This window comes from Gasterosteus aculeatus, chromosome 6 (assembly GCF_964276395.1).
Source record: "Gasterosteus aculeatus chromosome 6, fGasAcu3.hap1.1, whole genome shotgun sequence".
Taxonomy (NCBI): Eukaryota; Metazoa; Chordata; class Actinopteri; order Perciformes; family Gasterosteidae; genus Gasterosteus; species Gasterosteus aculeatus.
Window position 1 is genome coordinate 4,209,917 of NC_135693.1, and position 24,787 is coordinate 4,234,703.

Genomic DNA, 24,787 nt, shown 5'->3' on the forward strand with positions numbered 1-24,787 from the left:
CGAAGGAGCGGAAGAGAGCGGGTGGACTTTAGACAGAGGCCAGACGTTGTTTTAACTGAGTCATAGAACTGGTACATAGCTGAGGTTCTACTTAATTAATGCACAGGGCTAAAACAATGCAATTGGCCCACCCTCGGGAGTCATGTTCCCGGCTGGCATTCAAAATAAATGAACTATAAAAAAGGGGCCATTTGGGCTTGAATGAGAGGAGCTATTTTACCTACTAATGTTGGAACTGGCAGGCGTGCTGGTATGGATGTCCAAATGTTCCACTGTGTAAGAGGGGAAATGTAAAATGAAACAAATTTTTTGAAACACAAGTGTGTTGACAGATGCCAATGATTCCGTATGACTGAAATATTAGTTTGTATTAACAGATCATGTAACAAATACTGCCAGAAGCGTCTCTCCTATATGTAACAAATACACTAACGTGTCACGTAAAATAAATACTTAACATCTTAACAACATTAGCCTAAAAGTCTAAAATTGAATCATGCAGCGTGGCCCCATGCTACACTGGCACAAGCTAAAGGACGTTCACCCACAATCCCGGCAGAGTGTGGAAGTTTCTTATTGTGAACCCAAGTTGCGTTCTTCCCACAAGTGAATTACTCAGTAGAGAGCTTAATCTGCCGAATCAGGGCAAAGTGGATTAGGAGATGAGAGCGTTTAATCAAAGTGTTCTCTCCATCTAATTACACATCCCATTTCCTGACACAACGCTCACTGTTGACTGCCACCGCATTTAAACATCAGCTCCTCTGTTTAGCGGCCCCCCCTGAGAGCGAATGATCCCCCCCGCACAGATGTGACCGAAATGCATGACACATAATCACATGCACACACACCCACACTAAATGGAACCACACAGTCATGCACAGAATGGACTTGAACGAGAATTTGGTTCTGAAACATCATGAAGTATTTCTGTTGCATAACACACATCATTCACACCAGTGTGTTCTGCACATTCCTCTTGAGTCTCAAACTGATTATAAAGACTGTACTCATTTATAAATAACGTTTATATATATACACACGTATGCACGTATACTGTATATACGTCAGAGTAGTGAGTTCAGTGGCGTTACAGGTGCTTTGACTTCACACAGCTGTGCAGCATCTTTTCAACACCACGTGCCAGTTCCTGAACCAAAGCCCTCGCTGTCGAGAGAGAGAAGAACGGATGTAGACTTAGAGCAAATATACATGGTGTTTAGATGTGTATCCTCATCGCTGCGATAAATAATCATGCGCTCCTGCATGCATTGAGGAGGAGAGGTTACTGGCTCCGAGGCCATGAGTCACTGATCTGCTGCCTGGGCAACGCCAGATAGTGGTGTCAATAAGTGTGCACACATGCATGTGGAACAGATTTATCTGAAGGTATTCTGTACTGCTCATTTCCATGAAACAGTGTTATGGTCCCTTTGTGCATGTGTCAGTCAATTGCTTTTTGCAAGGACTGATTCTGGGTGTCACCTCACACAACTTGCACATGTGAGCCCCATGCTGATTGTTCTACTGCCGAAACTAATCCCAACAAGCTCCGTGGTAACTAGAAGTCACCGCTTTTAATGTTCATCAGATGTGTGGTAAAATCACAGCGGAATAAAGAACAGGGCAAAGTTTTAAGAAATTGATCCGCTGTCATTTTGCTCGAAAAACATAATTCAACAATCCTTTATTTTTTGCACACCGTCTCTGCACTCAACCTTGAGATGAGGAAATGTGTATTTTCAATATAGCCTTTATTCAAATCAAGAGTAAGAGCAATGTCAGCATTGAAATTGCTGCCAGGCTACTCTATCAAGCTGGCGTGATGGATGATAAGTAATCTTGAGTTTCTGTGTGAGGGTGTTTGTGGTGAAACAGAACTTCTCCGTAATCTTAACCATGTCACATCCTCTAGTCACACACACACACACACACACACACAAACACACTATGGCTTGGGTGTGTCTATGTGATCATGAATTGGAGGACATCATGGATGAGGACATCTGCTGAGCTAATAAACGATAATCTTGACAAATTGTCACTGTCCGATCACTCAGCCCGCCCTCGTATCACACCGCTGAAGAAGTCAAAGGCCGAGGGACATGACGGACAGCTCTCTGGACTAGTGGAAGGCGTTGCTGGACCGATGCCCAGCTACCGGAGGAGAGGACACAATGATTCATGGCCAGAGGGCAACCTGGACCGAGCGGTTAGGGGAATTAGCACGCCACCCACCAACACACGCATGCCCTTCACTGGTTGGAGCATCGGCGGAATGAGGAATTTTTGCACCAACTGCTGGGTACATGATGATGACGATGACGATGATGATTCCCTCTCGGCTCAGTGTGATATGTCCCCTTCACTATCTGCAGTGCAAAACCCACAGCTACAGTAATGATGGAGTTAAAGCTGAAGGCGATGGGGACCGGGACAGCGTTGATGTCTGAGGCTTAGTGGTTTATTTGAACTTTATTGGCACCAAGAAAAAGTGTAAAAAATAAAAACGCTACAGGTTGTCTGTGCTCCGACACGGCCATGCCAACACTCCCAGGCTCAGAATACTACTGACGGACTAGCAGAGTGTAAAGGTCATGTGGAAAAAAAGGAAATCAATCTGATATAAAGGATTTTAATTCCAAGCCACTGACACCCTCTGAGATGATGAAAAGCCAGCCATCCTCAAATTGCCCTGTCAATCACTGCAACCAACAAAAATGACAAAAATAAACTGAGGGAATAGTAGATCCGGAGGAATCAGACCGAACATACGGCAGTGGGTCACAACATGTGAGCAAGCCAATATTAAAATGGAGATATCACATCAGGATGAACGCTCATCCAGTCATCGACACCAGGGTGAGAACTATCCAAAGCATCGCAGGTGTCAGCTGAAGTGTATTACAGAGAGTCTTTCGGGGCTTTGGAGTTTCCTCCCCATCACATACACCAACACAGCACACACAGAAACCCATACAAGCTTCCTAGCAGAGACATCCATAGCCATCAACGTCAGCGCCTTCTTTGACATCTCTCTTTGCTTTTTGTTTACACTTTCTTGGTTTGTATTGAAGGACGGAGCCCCTCTGTGCAGTAAACAAGTTGACACAAGCAATCCGCAAAGACAGCTTTACTGAGCTTTCTTTAGACAAGATACATAAATGAATTACAACATGCTGGCCCCCCCACAGAGTCTCACCGACTGGCGCATCTTCATAGATGAGGAGGTAGGTTGAGAAGAAGAAGTTCAGGAAGCGCGGAGGCTGGTTGGAGCCTGTGATGAAGACAGAAGGACAAAGTCAAATGAAGTCATTAAACCAAGTAAACTAACTAAGTGAATTAGCTGTTGGATTTCCAAATAGATTATCTCCATTTTGGCCATAACGAGTGCAACTGGATAGCTCACTCTGTTATTACCTACTGCTATTTGTTTTTACATTCAGCAGCACAAGCAGCAGTAGACATTTGAAATCATCCAGTAGAGCGGTGAACTCCGGCAGCGTCTGTAAACGCAATCATTGGGAAATGTACGGGCTAAAACCTTACTGCAATGAGCACTAAAACTGGAGAATGCCGGTGCACACACCCTTGTTCTATTGTTTATTTTATAGACCCCCCCCCCCCAACAAGGCGGCTGCAATATATACGTTCAGTGTATGACACTGTGTGAGTGCAAAGGAGCAAATGTACACCTGGGGGCTGAAATTTTGAAAAAAATAAAATCATGTTTGGAAGTTTTGAAAGCTGAAGATGTCACCGTTAAAGTAATGACAGAAGTTAATAGACAATATCCACATATTATTTTCCACTACTGCTGCCGTTCGAGCTGGTGGCGGCCTATTGTAGCCGGTGTGCAATGAAGGCATCGTAATGGAAAATGAGTCAATGACTCCTCTTATTCCCTCACGTTTGACGGTTTTCATCCGTTCACTGCGTGTGCGTGTTGACTGAGCCTTTGAGCTCAGATATGTGACCTTGAAAAAGGGCCATAATGTTCCTCATGAAGTTGTATAATCTGGTCAAATACAGCAGTACTTACTCAGTGCATCTCATTTTAGACACAAGCGCTTTCAAAAATACTCACCGGCCAATATGAAACATTGTGAGCTGAGAATATTGAATTCAGTGCATTGCTGTGGTCAGTTCGAAACATTATTTTCACATGGCCCGTTCCTCGGGAGACTTTTTTTGTCTCCATTGTCCATGAATGTCTGCTGTGATATGAAACCAACTATAACAAGGTCAAACACTTAGGACTTAAGTAAAAATGCAACACTACCAGCCGGCCTGTCAGAGGGTGAATAGTCTGCCGCGTTATGTTTGCGGGTAATGTTCTGCGGTGTCACACGGCAGCGTGATACGGGCTATTTTGTCGGGAGGATCTGGGAACAAAGATGATGGCCTTTGATCAGCTGAGCTGTACGTCGGACCACCAGGACGCTGAAGCGAGAGAATGGGGGGGGCAGGGTTTTTGAAGTGAGAGCCCTCGATAGAGGGAATCGCAGCTTTGACAGCTCGTTCAGTTGTGTGCCCGCCTGTGCGGAAGAAGATCTTTATCGCTTGCTTTGTGACTTCTGCTGTTGGCCATGGACACGGATAGAGCTGGGGGGGGGGGGCTAACAGGCTCCTGTCCGTACCTGTGCTGTAGCTACTGCCAGCCACCCCGTCAGGCTTGGATGGTCAATTGCAAATAGATTACCACCTCGATATAATCACAACTATGATCATCAACCAATTTGATGGACCAGAGATGTGATGCTGAAGGCGGAGTACGGCGTCTGTTTGTTGATGGGGTCGAAATGGGAGGGGGGTTAGGGGGTGGTAGAGAGAGGGGAGAGGAAGAAAGCGTATATAGCGGTATATCAAAAGCAAACAAAAAGGTGTGTGGGGGACGAGAGATATAAAACGAGCCTTGGTAAACTCATTGTCTTTGATGGAAAGAGGTTGTGGCATTCACTTAATAACTTTCCCCGCTGGCTTCCCTGTCGGTCACCGTTGGGGGGGGTCACGGTAACCGGCTCACAGAGAAGCTCGTGCTCTGTGCCTCTCTCAAGCCCTCACAGAAACACACTCAGCAAGAAGGTAGAGATTTTATTGTAGTTTTTGGGCCAAACGGTAATGTGAGACATTATGTGTTTGAAAAGTGGTGACGGTGATGAAATGTGTAAAAATAAATAGACAGGTGTGAGAGTCAAGAGAAGGTAGGGGAATCATGTGTAGAGGGTAAGTGGCAGTTAATAATGAAGAAGTGAGAGAGGAAAAGGACTGTGGACGGGCATTTACTTATAAAAGACATGCGTATTTAAAAGGCTGCATTGACTGACAATCCAAGACAGTTTTATACTTCCATGTTGATGGCACAGTGCTATTTTTAAACTTTTTAGCTGCTTTTTAGTGGAAAGTCTGGCTGACTGAACATACTCCTTTAATTATTCAGCTCCAAGTTCTCACTGTTAAATATTCAAAATGATGACTGCTGGGTAGAACCACTGTGCTCTGTCCATTCAATTCAACGGTATACACTGAACCCCGGATTCATGGTCATTGTTTAAATGATGCAGCACGGTTGTCTATTGCAACACAGCTCAAGTGGACTCACCTTCACAGAAAGAATGGAGAAGGAGGAAGGGAAGAAGGAGCTTGGCGATCGCCATCCTGCCACCTAAACCCACACTCCACGACATCACCTGCACCTGACGAGGCAAACACACACATTACCACATTGCAGCCACATATTGTCCAAACACATTTCAGCTGCTTCAGGTTGACGGCGGTGATTGTTGTGTGAGCGGAGAAGGGGACGTGATCAATGCAATTAGGGAACAGAAAAGGGATGTGCAGCACAGCGCGCTTCACCCAGGTGTTGTGAGTCTGCTGCAGGGTTGGGGCGTTAATGAGGGGAAATTCACACAGAGCAACAGCTCATTTATATTAGAGTGCTCACTGTTTAATAGCCGCCAAGACTTTGCATAGTTAATTGTCTGATAAACCCCCCACAAAATATGTAATTACCACCTTGTCGTTGCCATATTAATTTATTGTGATATTGCCATGTCTGATTCCAGTATATAATATCAACGAGCCACATGCTATCTTCACTCAGAGACTGTTTTTGCAGAGGACTGAACCTGAAGCTCAAAAAACAGCAGAATCCAGAGGTTCGGGAGGGCTACTTCCTGGTTACCACCCAGGGGGAGTAAGAGAAGAGGGTATAGTGGGCACCCGTGGGGTCGAGGGGCCCCTTAGAGAGAGTCCACCAGAAGAATCTTGGAAGAATTCATATTATAAGACAAGATATGACAAGATTTTGAATATGGCAGCTAGTTTAGTTGCGAGCTGAACACATCTACACGAGCACAATGTTAAAAGTGCTTGGTCATCTTTTTTCTCCCTCTCATTCGTTCCATCTCGTTCCGTCGTCACAAGTTGTCCGAGCGGGGAATTACTGTCGGCCAGACTCCTCCAGTGTCAATCTTATTTTGAAAGGTTATCTGAATCCTGAATTCTGTGTTTCAGCTCACGTTTACAGCTCGGACGGCACCCGCCTCCCCCCAGCCCCCGTCCTTCTGGAAACTGATGGCAAAATAAAGCTAGATAAAACTACAGAAAGCAGCGCGAGATGCAATAAAATACAATGCACATGCTGCTTTGTGCTTCTGCTCGCTGGCGTGTTGCTGCTACACAAACAATTCCTATGGACTCAATTCAGACAAAGCAGTTACAATTTACAGGTGAGTGAGAAAGACGCGCGGTAATTGCTTATTGTATGCATACGTCTGTGTGCGCGCGTATGTCTGCTGTGCATGCGTGTCGCTTTGAATAAGAAACATTTGTTTTCATTAGGATACCGGTTTCCTCAGCATTATTGCATTTTACTTTCTGTTACAATTCCACCTACATGGTGTTGTCTGCTCCTTTTTTTAACTTTATCCTGTCCTTGTTTCCTTTCCCCTTCCTTCCTTCCTTCTTTGCTTTATACTGTCATTCATGTCTCCTACTGGGCCCTAAGACCTCTTTCCCCCTCTGGTACCCCCCCAGCCCCCATTGTACTCTTTGAAAACAATTGTGGTCCTCTAGTAAAGACTAGTACATCTGGAGTATCTGGAGTGGGAAGCTCAGATGGAGTCAAGGATGTCAGCCTTAATAAATTAGACACTTCCGCCACATATCTTTATTTGACAAAAAATTACATATCTTTTCCATCTTATCATTCCCAACTGCTTTTTATCAATAACACGCCTGAGGTAGCAAGACTTAGATAGCCAGGAGCACTTTAAATAGCCGAATGTGCTGACACACCGTTAATCAAACCCAGTAAGTACCACGCGAAGGCGTCCCGACCTGAGGGGAAGCTCAGTGTTTCCCGTGTTCTTCTTCTGTGCTTGGTGAGTTGATAAGTCTGGATGGGGACAATCAATAAACCCCTCCACACTGAAAAAGTCAGATAATGGCAAAGACTAGCAAAAAGGCTGTTAAAAAGTAAGTGAGAAGGGTGAACAACACAAGCTGATGTTAATCCAATTGGGCTAACCAAAACCAAAACTCCGTTGAACTATAAATTGATATATAAATATAATCATTGTAAAATTTCAAAATGTAGAATTGGCTTAACGAATGCATGGCCTGTACTTTGTTGTCTGCCAGATATCTCTCTCCCCACACACACACACACACACACACACACACACACACACACACACACACACACACACACACACACATCTAACCCTCCTCCAAATGCTGAAGGACATTTGTGAGATGACGAATGTGAATGATGGATACTAGTTGAGACGGACCTGTTGGGTTTAAGCGCTGAGGCAGCGGTAAAAAATAAAAGCTGTTCTCGCCTCTCTGGTCTAACAGGATGAAGAAGAATTCAATATGACTCATTGTCACAAAGAAAGCACGTCTGCAAAGTTGCTAAGCCGGTACCATTTTTTCTTGTTGATGCAACCTGGATCGTGCACACGACTCGGGGCTCGTGTCTTAGCAAAGTAAGCAGCTAGTGAGGATCCACCTGCGGTGTCAAGTGTTTTAATAATAACTTAAGGTGGTTGTTATTTATTGCACGTTTTATTGTTCCATCTTTTGTTCCAAGCACCAAGAGACAGTACTGTACATCATTTAATGTTTCTTGTCTCCCTATTTCTTCGTTCTCACCTGCAAATCACACAGGTCATTTGAAACATGCCATACAGCTGTTTTTTTTTAGTGCAAGATGTTAACCTAACTTTAAGGAGCAGTTCACCCAAATAAGCAACATTCATTTTCCAACATCCCCCTGGGTGTTTTACCATACAGATACATTTGTATTGGCCCAGTTTTGGAGAGATCTTCTGATAATACAATTTAAGTGAACTGAATTGCATTCGTAATGCTCAATGCATTCAAAATTGCTGTTTGAAAAAGTCAACTGCTACACATTATGCAGAACGACTGCATATCAATCTCGTTGAAGTATTTATGTAAAAATGTGTTTTGTATTGAAGGTTGAAGAGTAGTGAACACTATCCAGAGCTGAGACACAGATTATCTACAGTAAACAGGACATCGTATCAAAAAGAAACCTTTCAGCTGAATCTTAGAAATGTCATTTCTCAATATTTTGAGCACCATTAAACAAACTCCCTTTTAACTCAATTATCTTGGGGGCAGAAATCACTGCTGCAGATGTCAGAAGCTCAGCGAATCTAACTGAAACTATTTGCATGGTTAGATACGCTGTGGGCTAAGTGGAAAAAATAGGTTTCTTTTGGCTTGGGCAATTTATTGTTATTCTTCAGAAGAACATATTCCAAACAGCGCTATAGTTATGTTTTAGTACCTCGGAAATAACACTGTTGAATGTACATCTATACTTATACATTTTAAATAGCTCACAGGCTGTTGTGTGACCATATAATGTGCACTTTGTGGGACACATGTACCACTGCAATCACTCCACAATTCTGTGGGAGCAAAGTGTGGACGGGTGGGTGATAAACCCCTGCTGAGCACCCCATGATCACTGGAAGTGTCACTGGCTTCCATACTGTAAAACCAATTATCTAAAAATACACTTGCAACCATTATTAAACCGCAGCAAATTCCTCAGCACGTTCATCTTATTTTTAACAAATGATATTCAAGCGCTGGTCCAACATATAAGTGACGACACTGTTGAGGTTTTAAATAGAAGTGAATGCCTAGTCATAGAATTTATAGTACGTGTAATAATGTTTAGTGTTAGAATTATAGTTTGTGTGATGTTAGATATTAGTTATTACATTAACATGTTAGATGAAGTGAATACAATTTGAATCAAACACAGTTTATAGTCATTTAAATCATATAAACACTCTACACATTAACATTCTGCTACAATGTGATGTTAAAACCTGGGGACGGATGCTAGTTGCCGTCCTTTATGGATTTCTGCCAATTTTAGCCCCAAAGGGGCTTTTTGGGAGTTTTTTCTCCTGTCAGGTAGTAAATGAACAACTGGGGCAAATGTCTTGAGAATTGAACCACATGAACTGTTTTACAAAGAAGGTTTCAGGTTACAGCTGCAGCTTCACACCTCGACGTGGAGGGGACAATGCAGGAGGGGACACTGAAGAAGAAGCCAATGACATTCAAATGCACCAAGGAAGACACACCTCAAGAGGTTTCAAAGGACCAAAGCGGGGAAAGGACTGTTAGAATTTTCCTGCAGCCGCTTTGATAAGTCCCTTTAGACTTGCTCAGAGAATTCTCTGTTTTGTGAAATGTTTCACTGTTCGCTTTGTATTTCACTTTGTAATTGCATTCCTTATTACGTTGTTTAGTCATTAAATACTTTTTGGTTTTTTGAATTTAAACAAATTTACTCATTCGAGTCCTCATTTCCGGCCGGGACGAGAACAAAGGAGTGAGGCCTCCCTCGAGAGCTTTCCGAAATCCTTAACAACACGTGTGTTGGTAAATGAGAAATCTTGAAAATGCAGACTTGTTTAAGGTCTTTAGAAACTTGTAAACACACCGCAGTGTTGGAGCGAAAGCCCGACATTCACATAATATGTGGTACAGGAATGGCATCGAGCACGGAGCAGACCGAGGGAATGAAATGAGACAGGGGCTCTTGAAGGCGTAAGCAAGATCTAGCGGCAGATTTAGCCGAGTACATGTTACTTTTAAAGTTGCACCGAGTCAGTTTTGCATGGACAAATTAAATTGCGGAGGAAAGTTAAAGCAGGGACATTGTCCTGGAGGCAGGCTCGCTGCAGAAATGTCCCACTCGATGCACTGTCACCATCCATCAATCCGTCACTTTCTGCGCTCCTTCTTTCACTCTGTCAGAGACGCTGGCCATCTTCTGCTCACCCCCCTCACCCATGCAAACATGTACCATTGTCTCTCTCTCCCAGAGCTCGCCTTTTTCTGTCCTGGTTCCTTTCCTTTTTGCTCTTTATATAATCTCTCTCTCTGTCTCTGTCTCTCTCTCTTGATATAACATTTAACTTGGATGTCCGATTACATATTATGTCGTCATTTCAAACTTTGTGCTGAGCTTTGACAACTAATGAGGTCTTCTGGGTCCTGATGTATAATGTCAACTAAACCAAAATGTCTTGTGGTGTTGTATTTGTGGCGTCGTAACGTTACATGTGGGTCCAAGACAACTATTTCCCTGTACCTACCGCAATAAAAGAAGTCCATATAAACATCCAAGTAATATTTTTTTAAAACATGCAGGATAGTGGCTGAGACTTTTATGTTTTGGTTACATCTTGACAACAGAGCCGAGATCCGGCCCTGATTCCAGTCGGGGGATATTTAAAGCCTAGAAATGACCAATCGGAACACATACAACTCCCACTGGGCAAAGCTTAGAGAGGCTGGGATCAAGGTCTATTTAATGAGTTGTAGTCTGTAGCTTATCTGTGAGTAATGTCTGATCAAGGCAGTTTAAAGTGAAGAGTTATATCTGGACCTGCTGCGTTCTCTCCAGAGAGGCGTGCCTGCCCACATCACTGCATCTCATGGCTTACAAACTCAATATTATTGATCACATGGCAGTTGTGTCTGACTTGCTTTAACCTCAAAAGGCACTTTTCGCAGTGGGGAGCAGTGGCCCTCAGCTTGCAGCCGAATCTGGATTATTACAGAAAATCAATGGCAGATTTCTGGCAGCCCTCGGGCCTCATGAAAAAGCCATCAGTCATTAGCACAGAGTTCACCGACAGATTAGCAGACATTTGGCTTCGTCAGGGACGAGGGAGGGGCAGCTCTGATGAGCTGAGTAATGTCTTCCTTCCCGCGCTCCTGATCTCTTCATCTCCAACATGACAGGAATCTCTTAAAGCCTTACTCAGCAAACTTCACCCACATGACAAGAGGGCGATGTAAATAGGATGTCATTTGGACTGCAGAGCATGCAGTGCTTGCCCAGTAGAAACGGCACATTGATGCTGAGCAAAACCGCGCTCGTTGCTCGGATTATATAGAAAATCGCTGGTGTTGGTGTTCAACATTCTTAAAAAATGTGGAACCACGTTTAGTACACCAGGAGGACAATAATATAATATAATAATATGTCCAGTGTGACTTGGCAGACTAACAGTCTATCGCATCATGCTTGTTGATGTGCTGAACAGCAGTTTCCAAACCTCAACAATCTAAGAGTTTTGTTCAACACACACATTTTTGCAGTTTAGTCATATTTTAATGAATTGAAGCTGGTCCCTGCTGAATTGAGGGTTCGAAGGATAATGGGTCCCGCATGCTGTACACATTGTGAAGTCCCTTGAGACAAACTTGGTGGTGGTATTGGTCTGTGCAAATCATTCCCTTGACTGGAGTCTCCTCCCAATGAAGGATCCCTGAAGTGCTACCAGGCAAACTGGATATACACGCCGGGGAATAATAGATAACATGCCAAAACAGACCGTCCTCTGGAGACGCCATGTGAAACCTCTTTGATCTGGTACGGGCTGACAGTGTACCTCACCACTGTGGCGGGAACAGGCCCTACGAAGATGGTTGTTATCAGAAGAGCCATTACAGGACCCTGAAACTAAACGCTTGAGCAGGCACAGCTCTTACACACCACGGCCTGTGTCCACCAACACTAAAGTGTGCGTGCATGTGTGGCCATGGTGTGTGTGCATGTGTGGCCGTGGTGTGTGTGTGTGTGTGTGTGTGTGCATGCATGTGTGATAGTGACATTTGGTCAGATAGCAATAGTGTTCCCTCGGAGTAAATAGTAGGGGAGAGGCCTCCTCCTGTGCCCCATGCAGAGACACAGTTGGGTCAGAAAAAAGTAATTTGTTAAGTGGAAGCTGAAGAGCCGTGTGTGCAAAAAAAACTGATTAAAACTGATCTTGCAATGATGGGTGTAACATGATGCTGATGACACTTTATCTTGTAGAACAGTCAGCCACTGAACTCTGCTGCAGTATTTTTGCATAAGACTCCAAATTGTTCAGCATTTTAGCAAATTGTGCCACAAAGATAAAATATAGTACAAATCTATATTTTATCAGAAATTCGTGTTGATCAAAACAAATAACGTCTCCAACCATCATTGTTTCTAAATGTTCAAAGCCGCACATAGAACATAAAGTTAATATCCCGGCCCATCTACTGGGTTTACACTTTTTCCATTTTCATGAAAAAAAATAATGCCAATGAAACGTCAATTACGATATTTTTTCATGGTGGACTCACAAAATGAAGAGTCAGGAGGCCGGTGTTCACCGCTTTGGGGTTGTGTTGCCTCAAAACAGCTTTTATTTTTCTAAAAAAATGAATTGTTCCGACACAAAAACTACGGACAAGTCGGGTCTGTGTAGGAATCCAATAGATTTGTGTTGTGACCTTTTCTTGAACCACTGCGCAGCCTCTGGAAATCCACACCGCCGAATGTACTTACGGCGAGTCTCACTAGAGGCAACGTCTCTCCTGCTGGCCAGCGGCCATTAGTATCAAGCTGGCGTTATTGTCGTCTGTTCTCGTACTCAAGCAACACTTAATCAGTGGTTGTGGTGGAAATTTGTGGATTAAGCCCTCCACGAAACACTGATATTACTGAATTCTCAATATTCTGATCGAGCAGGAAACAGAACCATTTGCTAAAATAGAAAACTGGAATATTTCTGACATTAAAATTTCTCAAAACGATCAGATTAATACAGCAATATTAATTCAAGTAAATACTTAATATAAAACAGTGCACAGAAACAATATAAATGGATTTGTATGGTAAAAAAACAAACATACTTTCACCAAACCACAGAAAGGTGTGTAGGATGTTCTGGTGCCACCTTCTCAGCTGCAGACAGACATAACAGTCTAAGCTCTCCGCTTTTAGGCTTTTAGTGTTTTTAGACACATTTGTGGTGAGAACATAATGATACACTCTATGACTTTTCCCTCTCATCCCTCGACTGATACAAACAACACGGATCAAAATGCAGTCATGCTCTTCTTGTCCTCTGCTTCACTTGTATTCTTCTGAATCATAATATTTTCAGCTTACAGCCTACAGTATAAGCGTTTTTATGAGACTATGAGGTTTTCTGTTAATGAGTTTGTTGTATACTGTAATCATGGCCTTCGCACACTATTTATCTCAGTGTTTGTCTCAGCTCTCCACTAGCCTGGGATTTTCCCTCTTTGTCCCTCACACATTAAGCCAGTAAACAAATTCAAAGCATCCATAATGTGAACTTATTGCCACTTCCCTCATGTTTGCGATGTCAGTGTTAAAATGCCTGTTTCTTAGCCACGCTTACTTTTCATTTGGCCATTATCCGCCGCAATGAGCTCGGCAAAGCTGTCCCAGCAGAGCCCTGTGTGTATTTCAGACAACACGAACACGGACAGCGGTGTCAGAGGGCGGCCGATAGCCCGTAGAGACTCATTCATCTCCTTTGGCCTCTCTCTTTGTTGGAGGGCAGTCATTCCACCCTGCCAACGGCTGACGCTTTCAATCCCAGTCCAAAGATCAAAACACACTATTTAGTACAGCATCTCCCCAGCATATGCCTTAGAAGATCAACAGCTCACCTCTCTGCCTCCCATCTTACTCCCCCCTCATTCCTCTCCCGTCTCTCCGTGTGCCGTTGGAGCCCCCCTTCAGTGCAGCGCTCCGTGCACAAATACCAACAACAGGGCTTCGCCACACAACAAAGCAGCCATTAAATAGCTGTTCCTTGTTTGTTTAACGTGCCACGGTTTAGGCCTATTTGAAGGAGAGAATACTCAAAGCACTTTACAATCGAATCCCCAATGTTTTAACTGTGAGAAATGAGAGGCCTCCGACCTTCTTACTGTTTTTGTTTCCAAATGCCTTCATGATGGATTGACATTTATACCATTCAAAATCAATAGAGGGACACAGGGATTAGTAGGATGGATGGGTTTACAAAAAAAAACTATTCAAGCAATCACACTTTTTTTTAAAAGCTACTGTCAAAGATCTGGTCTTCGGTGAGACTCATGCCCACCGCGGCACATTTAGGAAAGCATGTCTCCCCATCTATGCAAACCGCAGCAAGCGGGAGTGTTCACCTCTAATTCAACAGGCGGAGAAAAGCATTGCTTGTTGCTCAACTCACTATTTACACGTTGTCTTAGCCCCATTAATTATGTCACTACAATGCTAAAAACATATTATTTTAGTAAGCACCGCTCTCTTATAATCTGCTTTGCTTTCGTCCCCTTTTCTCCTCCAGGTTTTCCATTCCTTCATACCACGACATGCTTTATTATCCCCACACCTTGCTCCTGTGGTCCAGAGGAGTCACTGTATCAGCAACTCATTCTTCTATCGCTCATATTTGGTTTAATTTAAGCAGTTCAGATTTGGCAATTTTGCTTTTTTTGTGTTTATTTTGATTGGATTCAGAAAAACAGGGAAATCTGAGGGGAAAATTGCCGTGCAATATAATTCAGCAGAGTGAATTTCCACAGTGGCAAAACAAGTGTGATCACTCATTTTATGTCATTTAATGTGAACTCTGCGTAACTCATCATGTGCAGTGTATAATCTGACAGTTTGTATGATGTAAACACGTATGATCTAAAAATTTAATTTTTTTAATTTCCATTTAAAGTTAGTCAGGCCAATCCGCAGTGGTCCAAATGCAATAACCTTGCCCTGCTTATATCACAAGCAATATATAACATAAGCTACATGATATGAGGGCATGAATATAACATATTTATCATATATCGGAACACTGCAGTTTTATCAAAAGAGAGATATACATATATTAAAAAAAGATGAATAGATAGAATGAATACGTTGTGAAATTGGGTGGAGCTCCTCTTTGCATGGCGTGCGTCGCTGCGCGTTCAGGTGACACATGAATAAGTGAGCGCGCACCAAGGCGCTCCACAGCAGGCTCCTGCGTAAAGGTGTCGGGTGGACAAGCATGCACACCGGCTCACATTCACTCCTCTTGATCGCGATGCAACAACAGCAACAGTTGGAAATGACCAGGACAGAAAGAAAAGGCAACTTACATGAAGTGATCTTAACTGCGAAATGAGATGGCAGTGACGTTGACCATGCAGTCCGCTGGACTGACAGCTCGTGAACACACGACTTATATTAATCAATCAGCAAGTTCTACAACTCTTCCTCGGGGCGCACAGCCGAGAGACACTAGTCCAATAGCGCCATAAGAAGAGCGCAATAAGTACAAAAGTGCAATAAGTATAATAGCGCCTTAAGTATAAGAGCGCAATAACGCGTCATAATTATAATTGCACCACAAGTATGAAAGCGAAATAAGTATAAAAGTGCAATAACTATAGCGCCATAATTATAATAGCACCACAATTATAAGAGCGCCATAAGTATAAGAGCATCTCTCGGAGGTAGAAAATGTGTGAAAAACGTGATCCCTTAAGTGAAATCCGCGTGTGTGCCGCAGTCATCTGTCATCTCTCCAGCATGGTGTCCGTCAGATCACAGCAGGATGATCGTGTCATTATCATATTGTCATATTGTCATATTATCATATTGTCCTACCTTCCTGGTCCGTGTCCGTCGCTGGCTGGACGCTTTAGATTCGATTGATGCGTTACCAAGTATCTTCTCTCTCTCTCTCTCTCTCTCTCTCTCTCTCTCTCTCTCTCTCTCTCTCTCTCTCTCTCTCTCTCTCTCTCTCTCTCTCTCCCTCCCCGTTAGCTTGGGTCGATCAGCACCCCCCCCTGGTCATTGCAAGTTTCACTTCCCAGTCTTCACAACTACACAACGAGAGATTGTGTGAGGGTTACAATTTACATCCACTCACGATCCAGGGTCACTCCATCCTCACGGCTTTTTAATGTGGCTTCTAAGCGATGGAATTCTATTTTCTCAATGAAATACAATCACACGCACACACACACACACACACACACCCACACACACATTTGTTCATTTTCAAGACAGTTTTTCCATTGAAGTTTCTCCACAACAGCCGAGAAACAAAAGCACCACCATGTGTATCGTCCTTAAGCATGAAAAGAAATGACTAATTGACAAAATAAATTGGATTTAAAAGAGAGATGAATAACTCATTTGACTGGGAAGGTCAGCCCCTATACAGGACATCTATATTTTGCATTTAATGTCCACATATTCATGTAGCCTTTTTCATGGATGTCCGTCAAGAGGGCTGAATCCACTGAAATTAAAGAGATATAATATATTACACAAATTAAATAAACAATCCATTATTAGAGCAATAGTCAATGCAATAGCAACACCTAGAGTATTACCAGGATAATTATAATGGACACAAAATGTAAATGAGACATTTACATGAGAAAAATATTATGAAATTAATTATTTAATTAACAGGTCTGCTAAAATGTTATTTCGTTTGACAAAAAAAATCCCCAAAGAATTTTCTAAAAGATTATCATACCATTGTTGGGGGATTAAGTTCTATCCAGGTCCCCACGCTCAGCATCTTAAAAGCATATTTCCCCGTGTTAAATTGTATGCAAAACTGTTTTGGTGCAACGCCTTCATGGCCACAGGGCACCAGCTGAGGTTTTTATGATAAATATGTATTGGTTCAGCACAATCAGATGTCTTTATTCAAAATGTCAATGTTGTGTCAATGTGAGGTGTGTCTACCTCAGCTGAGAGGGAGTTAATCAAGTGAATTTCCCACCAGAACACCCAACACAGGTGTTTCCACCTCATGTGGCGGATGGGACTGTGGCTGATCAATATCTTCCTGAGGCTCCTGTTAGCTTTTGTTGCAGCTATTAGGGCGGGACCACCTTCACCATTCTTACCGGCAGATAATCATCAAAGCGCCAGTTCACCTTCAACACGAGACGTTCAGAGGTTTTAACAAAATGTATACGTGGCGCCCAAAAGCCTTCTCCACACAAACCACCGCACCACGGCCTTGCACACGCAATTTCAAGCCCTGATGAGGCTCCACATGTCACCCGTTTCCAATCTCGTACGTGAAAAGTAATTTCTGCCTTTGCCAGTGGTCTGACATGCACTTCCACCATGTGTGAGCTGTGGAGAGAGCTACACGTTCTGACATTTCATCTGTTGTGGGCTACAACAGAGACTCACTAAAGGGAGACAAAGATAAGACGTTTGGCCAACGCAGGCCGCTGGTGGTGTTGAGGGCGCCGACGTGCTGTCAAAAGAAAACTGTTTTTTCACTCACAATGCTGCTGCTCTGATGACTTTTCCTCAAAGTGGAAAATAATGAATAATAATGTGATGGCAACGCAAGCACTAGATTGAAAGAAAATGACTGTTCCACTTTTTTACACATGCTTTCCTGTATTTGTTATCAGAGACCATAGGTTTTTGATATTCATGATGTTTAATTTACAAGCTAAGTTCTCGAATCAGCCTAACAAGTTCAGGTAACAATGATTTATTATGAAAGAAAGAATATTCTACTTTATTATAGCTACAGTGTATTTTACACAATCAATCTTCATTTGTAAAATAAAATGTTCCTCTATGAGACTCAAGTTGATTGACAGCAGTTCGATGATGATTCAAAGTGATACTTTGCTGCTCTCTGCTGGATGTTTTACTCAACTGCATGCTAGTGCTGTTGGCAACTGAGGTGCATCCTAAATATCCCAATCTACCAAGAAAAAGAGGAGTGGAAGCAAACACTTTCATTAATTATGTAAATAATAATCTATATGAATGGTGGATATAAAACAGGAGTAGCAAACAAGGCTAATGACTTTCAGCCTCATCCTTTGCACTAAAGCGTCTTTGCACTTATACCTGCTGGAATAATATCCCAACTTTGGGCGATAGACGGGGTACACCCTGGATTGGTCGCCAGCCAATCGCAGGGCTAACACAGAGACATACAACCATTGAGTTAAATTATATTCCTCGTAAACTAATCTGAACTGATAAAGGCCTCTCAACGTTTTGCTTGTGAGTCAGCATGTTGACTAATATTACTCATTAGTACTTATTAGGTGTACCAAACCGTTGAAATGACTAGAACATGTTGCATCCACCATTAAATTGATTAGCATTCCCCAATAAAAGGGAAGGTTTGGCGTGGACGTGCATGAAATGGCTCCTGTTCCACATTGCTCAGGGGCAAGTACCCTGACACTGGTCCTGACATGAACCAGTTGTACGCTTGCACACCGAGTCAGAGGCGTCCTTCTGTGTTTTGAGCAATGTGGTGGTGTGCTAATGACTTGCAAGCTGTCATCTGGAAGAAGCTGGTGCCAAAATGGGCCCGAAGGAAGAAGACAGATCAGTCGATCACAGCGGCTGTGGCGAAGCAGCTTCCCTTAGCACTGAGAATACCTGTTAGTGACGGTCACCTCACACCTTGGGAGGGACCAGCATCGTCCCCAGTGTCCGATCATTCACGACGTCTCCACAGATCTGCTCATACGCGTCACAAAAGGATGGGAACTAGAAAGAATGGAGGGATATCTTGTGTGTCGAGAGAGAAAGAAGGAAGTTATTCATCAATATCGGCCCGAGACGACTCATGGGATTCAAATTCATTATGCAACTGTGGAGAAAGACAGACGGTGCTCATGCAGTACTTGCATGTTTGAATATTGATTTAGTAATAACAGATTTTTAAATCAAGGACATTTTGATATGTCACAAGGGGAAAAGCACAATTGTAAATGATGACATTAATGATCGCTGTCTTGCTGTCGCGGCGTACTGTGACACATGGTACAGAGCCATCATTCATTTCATCAGTGACATAAACGTCCAAATTGCCCAAATTGCTGTTAAAAGGGCTCGAATGTCAGCCACACCTGCGACAGGAAGTGGGTGAGATGACACCTGTGTGTGGATCGTGGCCTTTTATTCATCCAGTCATTCATTGATTTCATGAAAGGAAAAATGTGGAGCTGTGTCAAAGATGCCTCGCTGATACAGCAACGAGCCACGAGCTCTGATTTGACAAAGGTACATTCAACATCACGGGTACGTTCTGCATATAGTATGTGAAGCCATTCATTTGTTCCAAATGTTTCAAAAATGAATTAATTTGGTAAAAGACAAAATCCCCGTAAGGCAGCCGGCCCGGACTCCGTTTCCCCTCACACCCTGAAGCATTGTGCTGACCAGCTGTCTCCGGTGTTCACTGACATCTTCAACACCTCCCTGGAGACATGCCACGTACCAGCCCGCTTCAAGGCCTCCACCATCATCCCTGTCCCCAAGAAGCCCAGGATCACAGGACTCAATGACTACAGGTCCGTCGCCCTGACCTGTGTAGTCATGAAGTCTTTTGAACGGCTAGTCCTGACCCACCTGAAGTCCCTCACCGACCCCCTCCTGGACCCCCTGCAGGTCGCCTACAGAGCCAAGAGGTCTGTGGACGAATCTGTCAACATGGCCCTCCACTACATCCCCCAGCATCTGGACTCCCCAGGAACCTACGCCAGGATCCTGTTTGTGGACTTCAGCTCTGCCTTCAACACCGTCATCCCGTCTCTGCTGCAGGACAAACTCTCCCAGCTGCACGTGCCCGACTCCACCTGCAAGTGGATCACAGACTTCCTGTCTGACAGGAAGCAGCGCGTGAAGCTGGGGAAACATGTCTCAGCCTCTCGGATCATCAGCACTGGTTCCCCCCAAGGCTGCGTTCTTTCCCCTCTGCTCTTCTCCCTGTACACCAACAGCTGCACCTCCAGTCACCAGTCCGTCAAGCTCCTGAAGTTTGTGGATGACACCACCCTCATTGGACTGATCTCTGGCTCAGGTGGGAATCTGACCATCTGGTGTCGTGGTGCAGCCAGAACAACCTGCAGCTCAACGCTCTAAAGACAGTGGAGATGGTTGTGGATTTCCAGAGGAACAGAGCCCCACCCTCCCCCATCACCCCGTGCGACTCCCCCGTCACTATTGTGGATTCCTTCCGTTTCCTGGGCTCCATCATCACCCAGGACCTCAAGTGGGAGCTGAACATCAACTCCATCACCAAGAAGGCTCAGCAGAGGTTGTTCTTCCTGAGGCAGCTGAAGAAATTAAACCTGCCAAAGACGATGATGATCCACTTCTACACGGCCATCATCGAGTCCATCCTTTGCTCCTCCATCACCGTCTGGTACGCTGCAGCCACAGCCAAGGACAAGGGCAGGCTGCAGCGTGTCATCCACTCTGCAGAGAGGGTTCACTTCCAGGTCTCTGAAGCGAGCTAAAAAGATCGTGGCCGACCCCTCTCACCCCGGACAAAACCTGTTTGTGCCCCTTCCATCTGGCAGGAGGCTGAGGTGCATCAGGACTACGACCTCCCGCCACACGAACAGTTTCTTCCCGTCGGCAGTCGGGCTCATCAACAGAGCCCGGTCCCCCACTGCCTGACTATGACACTCCACCGGTCACTCCCCCTCATACTGCACATGTCACTTTAACTGTCATTTCTCACTCGTCACTTTGTCGTCACTCGTCACTTTGTCACTTGTTCGATTAATATTTTTTAACTTTTTTAATATTTTAAATTATTAACTTTAACTTTATTCTTATTTTCTATTAACCCATAGCCTTATTCTACTAACCCATTGCATTAGCATTTCATTTTATTTTATTACTTGTGCACTGCTGTCTTGTCTATTGTTACACTGTCTACTGTCACGCACCAACCGCCAAGACAAATTCCTTGTATGTTTGACATATTTTGGCAATAAATGTTTCCTGGTTCCTGAACTAATAATTCAACAATATTGAGCTTATGGTTTAGTTGAATTATATTATTACCCTGCAAAGTGCTTCTCTCTAGACTATATTCATTTATATATTGGACAAAGATATAACACAAGGCAAATATTCATAAGTCCTCATTGCTTTGACAGGATAGCAATACATTAAATCTTTGTTTCTGACGGACTCAGGTGTGATGACAGACAGCGGCTGGGCGGCCAGAAGGAAAAGCAGCTCAGCCTGCTGGTTTCTCTCGCAGCCGAAGACAGAAGAAGTTGCTGCGAGCAGCTGGCGTGATGGGAGAGGAAGGGTCAACTGCTCAGAGGAGAAAAGACACACAGCCGGGATATCTGTCAGTGCTTGAGTGTTTATTACTTGCTCTTTCTCCCCCCTCCCACCTCCATATTGGAGTTAGGGGACTGGCTGGGACCACGTGTCATTTGAGATGTACCGAAAATCTTAATCACAAATATTGGAACCTCAGGAGGCGGAGCCGTTGTCTATAAATCAGAGCGCCGTAGGCCTCAGTATACATGTCAATGTGGCTTTAGGCAAGACACTAAAAGCCCCAATTGCTGAATGTGTGTGTGTGTGTGTGTGTGTGTGTGTGTGTGTGTGTCTATGAAAACGTACCACTACGGGGGAACAAGAAGCATCCTTTATGGTGGCCAGAAGGGGGTCCAGATTAGTGTGAAGTTCACAGTTGTTTCCTTTTGTTAGGCCACGCTACATATACTTCACATAAGGAATTGTTCAGGAAGTGAACATTGTTGCATACAGATGCGTTTTCATCTGGCTTTCTGGCTGAAAGCTGATAACAATCATCAGTAACCTTTAACAACGAGTTGTAGAGCATCAGAGAAGTGAGGAAAACTACAGTATTTGTTTTTTAATTAAAGAATTGTATCTTTTCACTCACCCTTTTCTGAGTGAATAACCAAATGTGAGAGCGGTTGACAATGGTCAAGCTAAAATCATTTTTCAAAGCACTTCACATCCTTTTTCAATTCATGTTCTCTTTCCATTCCCCATTTCCAATCTCTTCTCATTAACTTGAACTTGGACTTTATTGTACTGTAAGATGAGGCTAAATGATTTATTCAGACAGAGAAAAAAGGGACAAGAAAATTGAATTAAAACCGAATGAGTTATGGACATATCCTATGGTGAGGACATTATTCATCTTTTTACATACTGTCTGAAACTAAAATGATTATGTTTTCATTCTGCTGTCACATTAGATCTGCCTTGTGGGATGTTAGGTGTAGTTACACGCTACTTTAGTTACAATGATAATGGTGTTAGTTGTCTCGCCCTTGTAGAAGGAACAAAGAGACGTCCCTTTCTCCTAAAAACTTGTGTTTAAGTACCTTTTAATGCAGACTTAATCGCTGCTTGTTTTATGTGCCCAGGCAGTTTTCTTGTGGTCTAGGAGGTGCTGCATTTCTATCCTGTGCAAAAGTCCTGTCGTTGTAAAAGTGGTGGGTGCACAAAGCAAGACTTTGATTCCCATCCTAAACACCGTGGGACCAAATTTACATGGACTTGGTTAAATGTTGATAAAGGAAACATGTTGTTTGGGGCTTTAGACTACTTAGATGACTTAATAGTATAACGTTAATTCTTGGAGCAATCCTGTCTCCTAGACATTATGTTATAGAACATAAATGCGGCTCTATAGTAGGAGAATGAAGAGAATAATCTTGCATTTGAATCTAATTTTATCCATTTCATCCATTAGTCACCAAAACGTTATCTGGAAAACCATAAAATAGAAAATGGAACCCTGATTTCTAGAGGACAGGGTTGCTAGGAGACAAATGGGGGCTGGTCAGGGAGATGCCAAACGCACTGAAGATTGAGAACACTTGTGGATGGAGTGTGTAGAGTTTTTTAAGAAGAACAGTTCAGTTAGAGGCACTTACCCTGCAAAGTGCAGGTATTAGAGGGCACGCTGTACACTCCGACTCATCACAACTAGAATTGGACGTTACGAGTCGGCTGCCACCGGTCAGCTAAAGCAAGGAGCATATCATGTGGCACCTCATGGGGGCAAATATTTTTTGACGATGCTGTGGTAATTCTGCGGTAGGGATGGATGTACTGTAAGTACTCTATATAAGATGTCCTGTGTAAAGTCTACCCAGTGGCTGTTGTGGATAACAAGGTTGTGTACTCGTGAAAAATCGATCAAAATGAATACATTCCAGGAGTTGGTCAATAAATTTTATATTGCCTTTATTTAAAAAAAGTATTTTTGATAAACCTTAAAATCCCCTTTTTGGTTTTGCATTACATAAACAAATTGATCAGTGGATCTCATTCCAAGCAGTTCTGGACTTACAGCTGCAGTATTTGATGATTATGTGGAAAAGACATGCTGTATTACTGTAGCCTGTAAATAAGTGTGGACCTCTGTAAAAATATAGACATTCCATGCTTATTGCGTATGTATGCACACTCTTAAACGGGAAATCTGAAAAGTAGGGTCATTCATCACAGATTCATTTGCTTTCGTTCCCTGTAAGATCATTCATTTATCAAAGTAAAGGCCCTGTCTTTCCCACATGCATTGAAAGAAGAAAAAGCAAACGAATGACTCTGTGGAGAAGATACAAATCTCATCAAGCCGCCCAACTCTCAAAAAGAGCCGCACGGTAATTCCTATTCTTGTCGCAGTTTAATATTTCATCACTGCTTCTCATTTTCAAAGGCAGAACTAATTGCTGCCATTAATGACTAATTTCACTGATGGCATTAGCTTTTATCAGTGTGAAGATGTTGATCGGATTAGTCAAGCTGTATTATGCTTAAAGGCCCAGAGCAAGATAGTGAGTTTAAAAGAATGTAAGACTACTTCGGCGAAGAGTCGGCGTAGATATTACATCCCCTGAAAATTGATGAATTATTCAGGAGATTTATTACTCTGCACACCCATATTGTGACAAACATGGGAACAACTGTTGGCCTTTTAGTCAGACTACAAAGATCCAGCCTGTCTTGGCAAGTACACAACCCGATGAAACAAAATTGAATTGAAAGATTTCCAATGTGACCTTTCGGGCGTCCTTGTGTGACTCACCACATGTGCGTCTCACTCTCCCAGACTGAGGCGAGACTCTTCATGGTCCGTTGTTATGAAAGCACACCATTTAGTTTGGATCAATAAAAACCTTTTTAACGGCGTGATACATACACCCCTGCGATGGTTCCAAATATAGCAGTTCCACCAAGACTGATTAGACTCCATCAGTAGCCCAAGGCTAAATTAGACAGTTTAAATACTTTGGTCAAAAAACCTCAGAATTTTTTGGCTATCAATCAAACAAATAAGATAACAGATATTAACATTCCTAAGTTAATTACTTACAGTACATTATGATGATCTTTTTTTATACTACAATTTTTCTGGAAATAAAGATTTGAATATGCTAACGAGACACTATAAAATGAATTTAGGAGCAACCCACAGGCACAAATAAGTATTAAAATAAGTCACTATTTGTATTTTGGATGTTTGAAAGATGTGATATGGAGGACAGAAAATATAGCCAAAACTATCAGAAAAGACATCAGCAAAAAATCTGTTGCATTGTACACTGAGTAAGAACCAATCAGGGCCAAGAGTACTAAAGT

General features: G+C 43.1%; 1 protein-coding gene across 1 annotated transcript in view; it reads right to left on the reverse strand.

Annotated features, from left to right (window-relative positions):
• The window catches only part of cdh23 (cadherin-related 23), a 135,094-nt gene extending 119,029 nt beyond the window's left edge, over window positions 1–16,065 (reverse strand). Inside the window, exons 1-3 of the mRNA XM_078104959.1 lie at window positions 16,004–16,065; window positions 5,603–5,696; window positions 3,203–3,277 (exon numbers count right to left, since the gene is read on the reverse strand). Coding sequence (XP_077961085.1) covers window positions 3,203–3,277; window positions 5,603–5,687 — 160 coding nt within the window. The 5' untranslated portion in view covers window positions 5,688–5,696; window positions 16,004–16,065. The remainder of the gene's footprint in view (window positions 1–3,202; window positions 3,278–5,602; window positions 5,697–16,003) is intronic.
• Window positions 16,066–24,787: the final 8,722 nt, after the last annotated feature.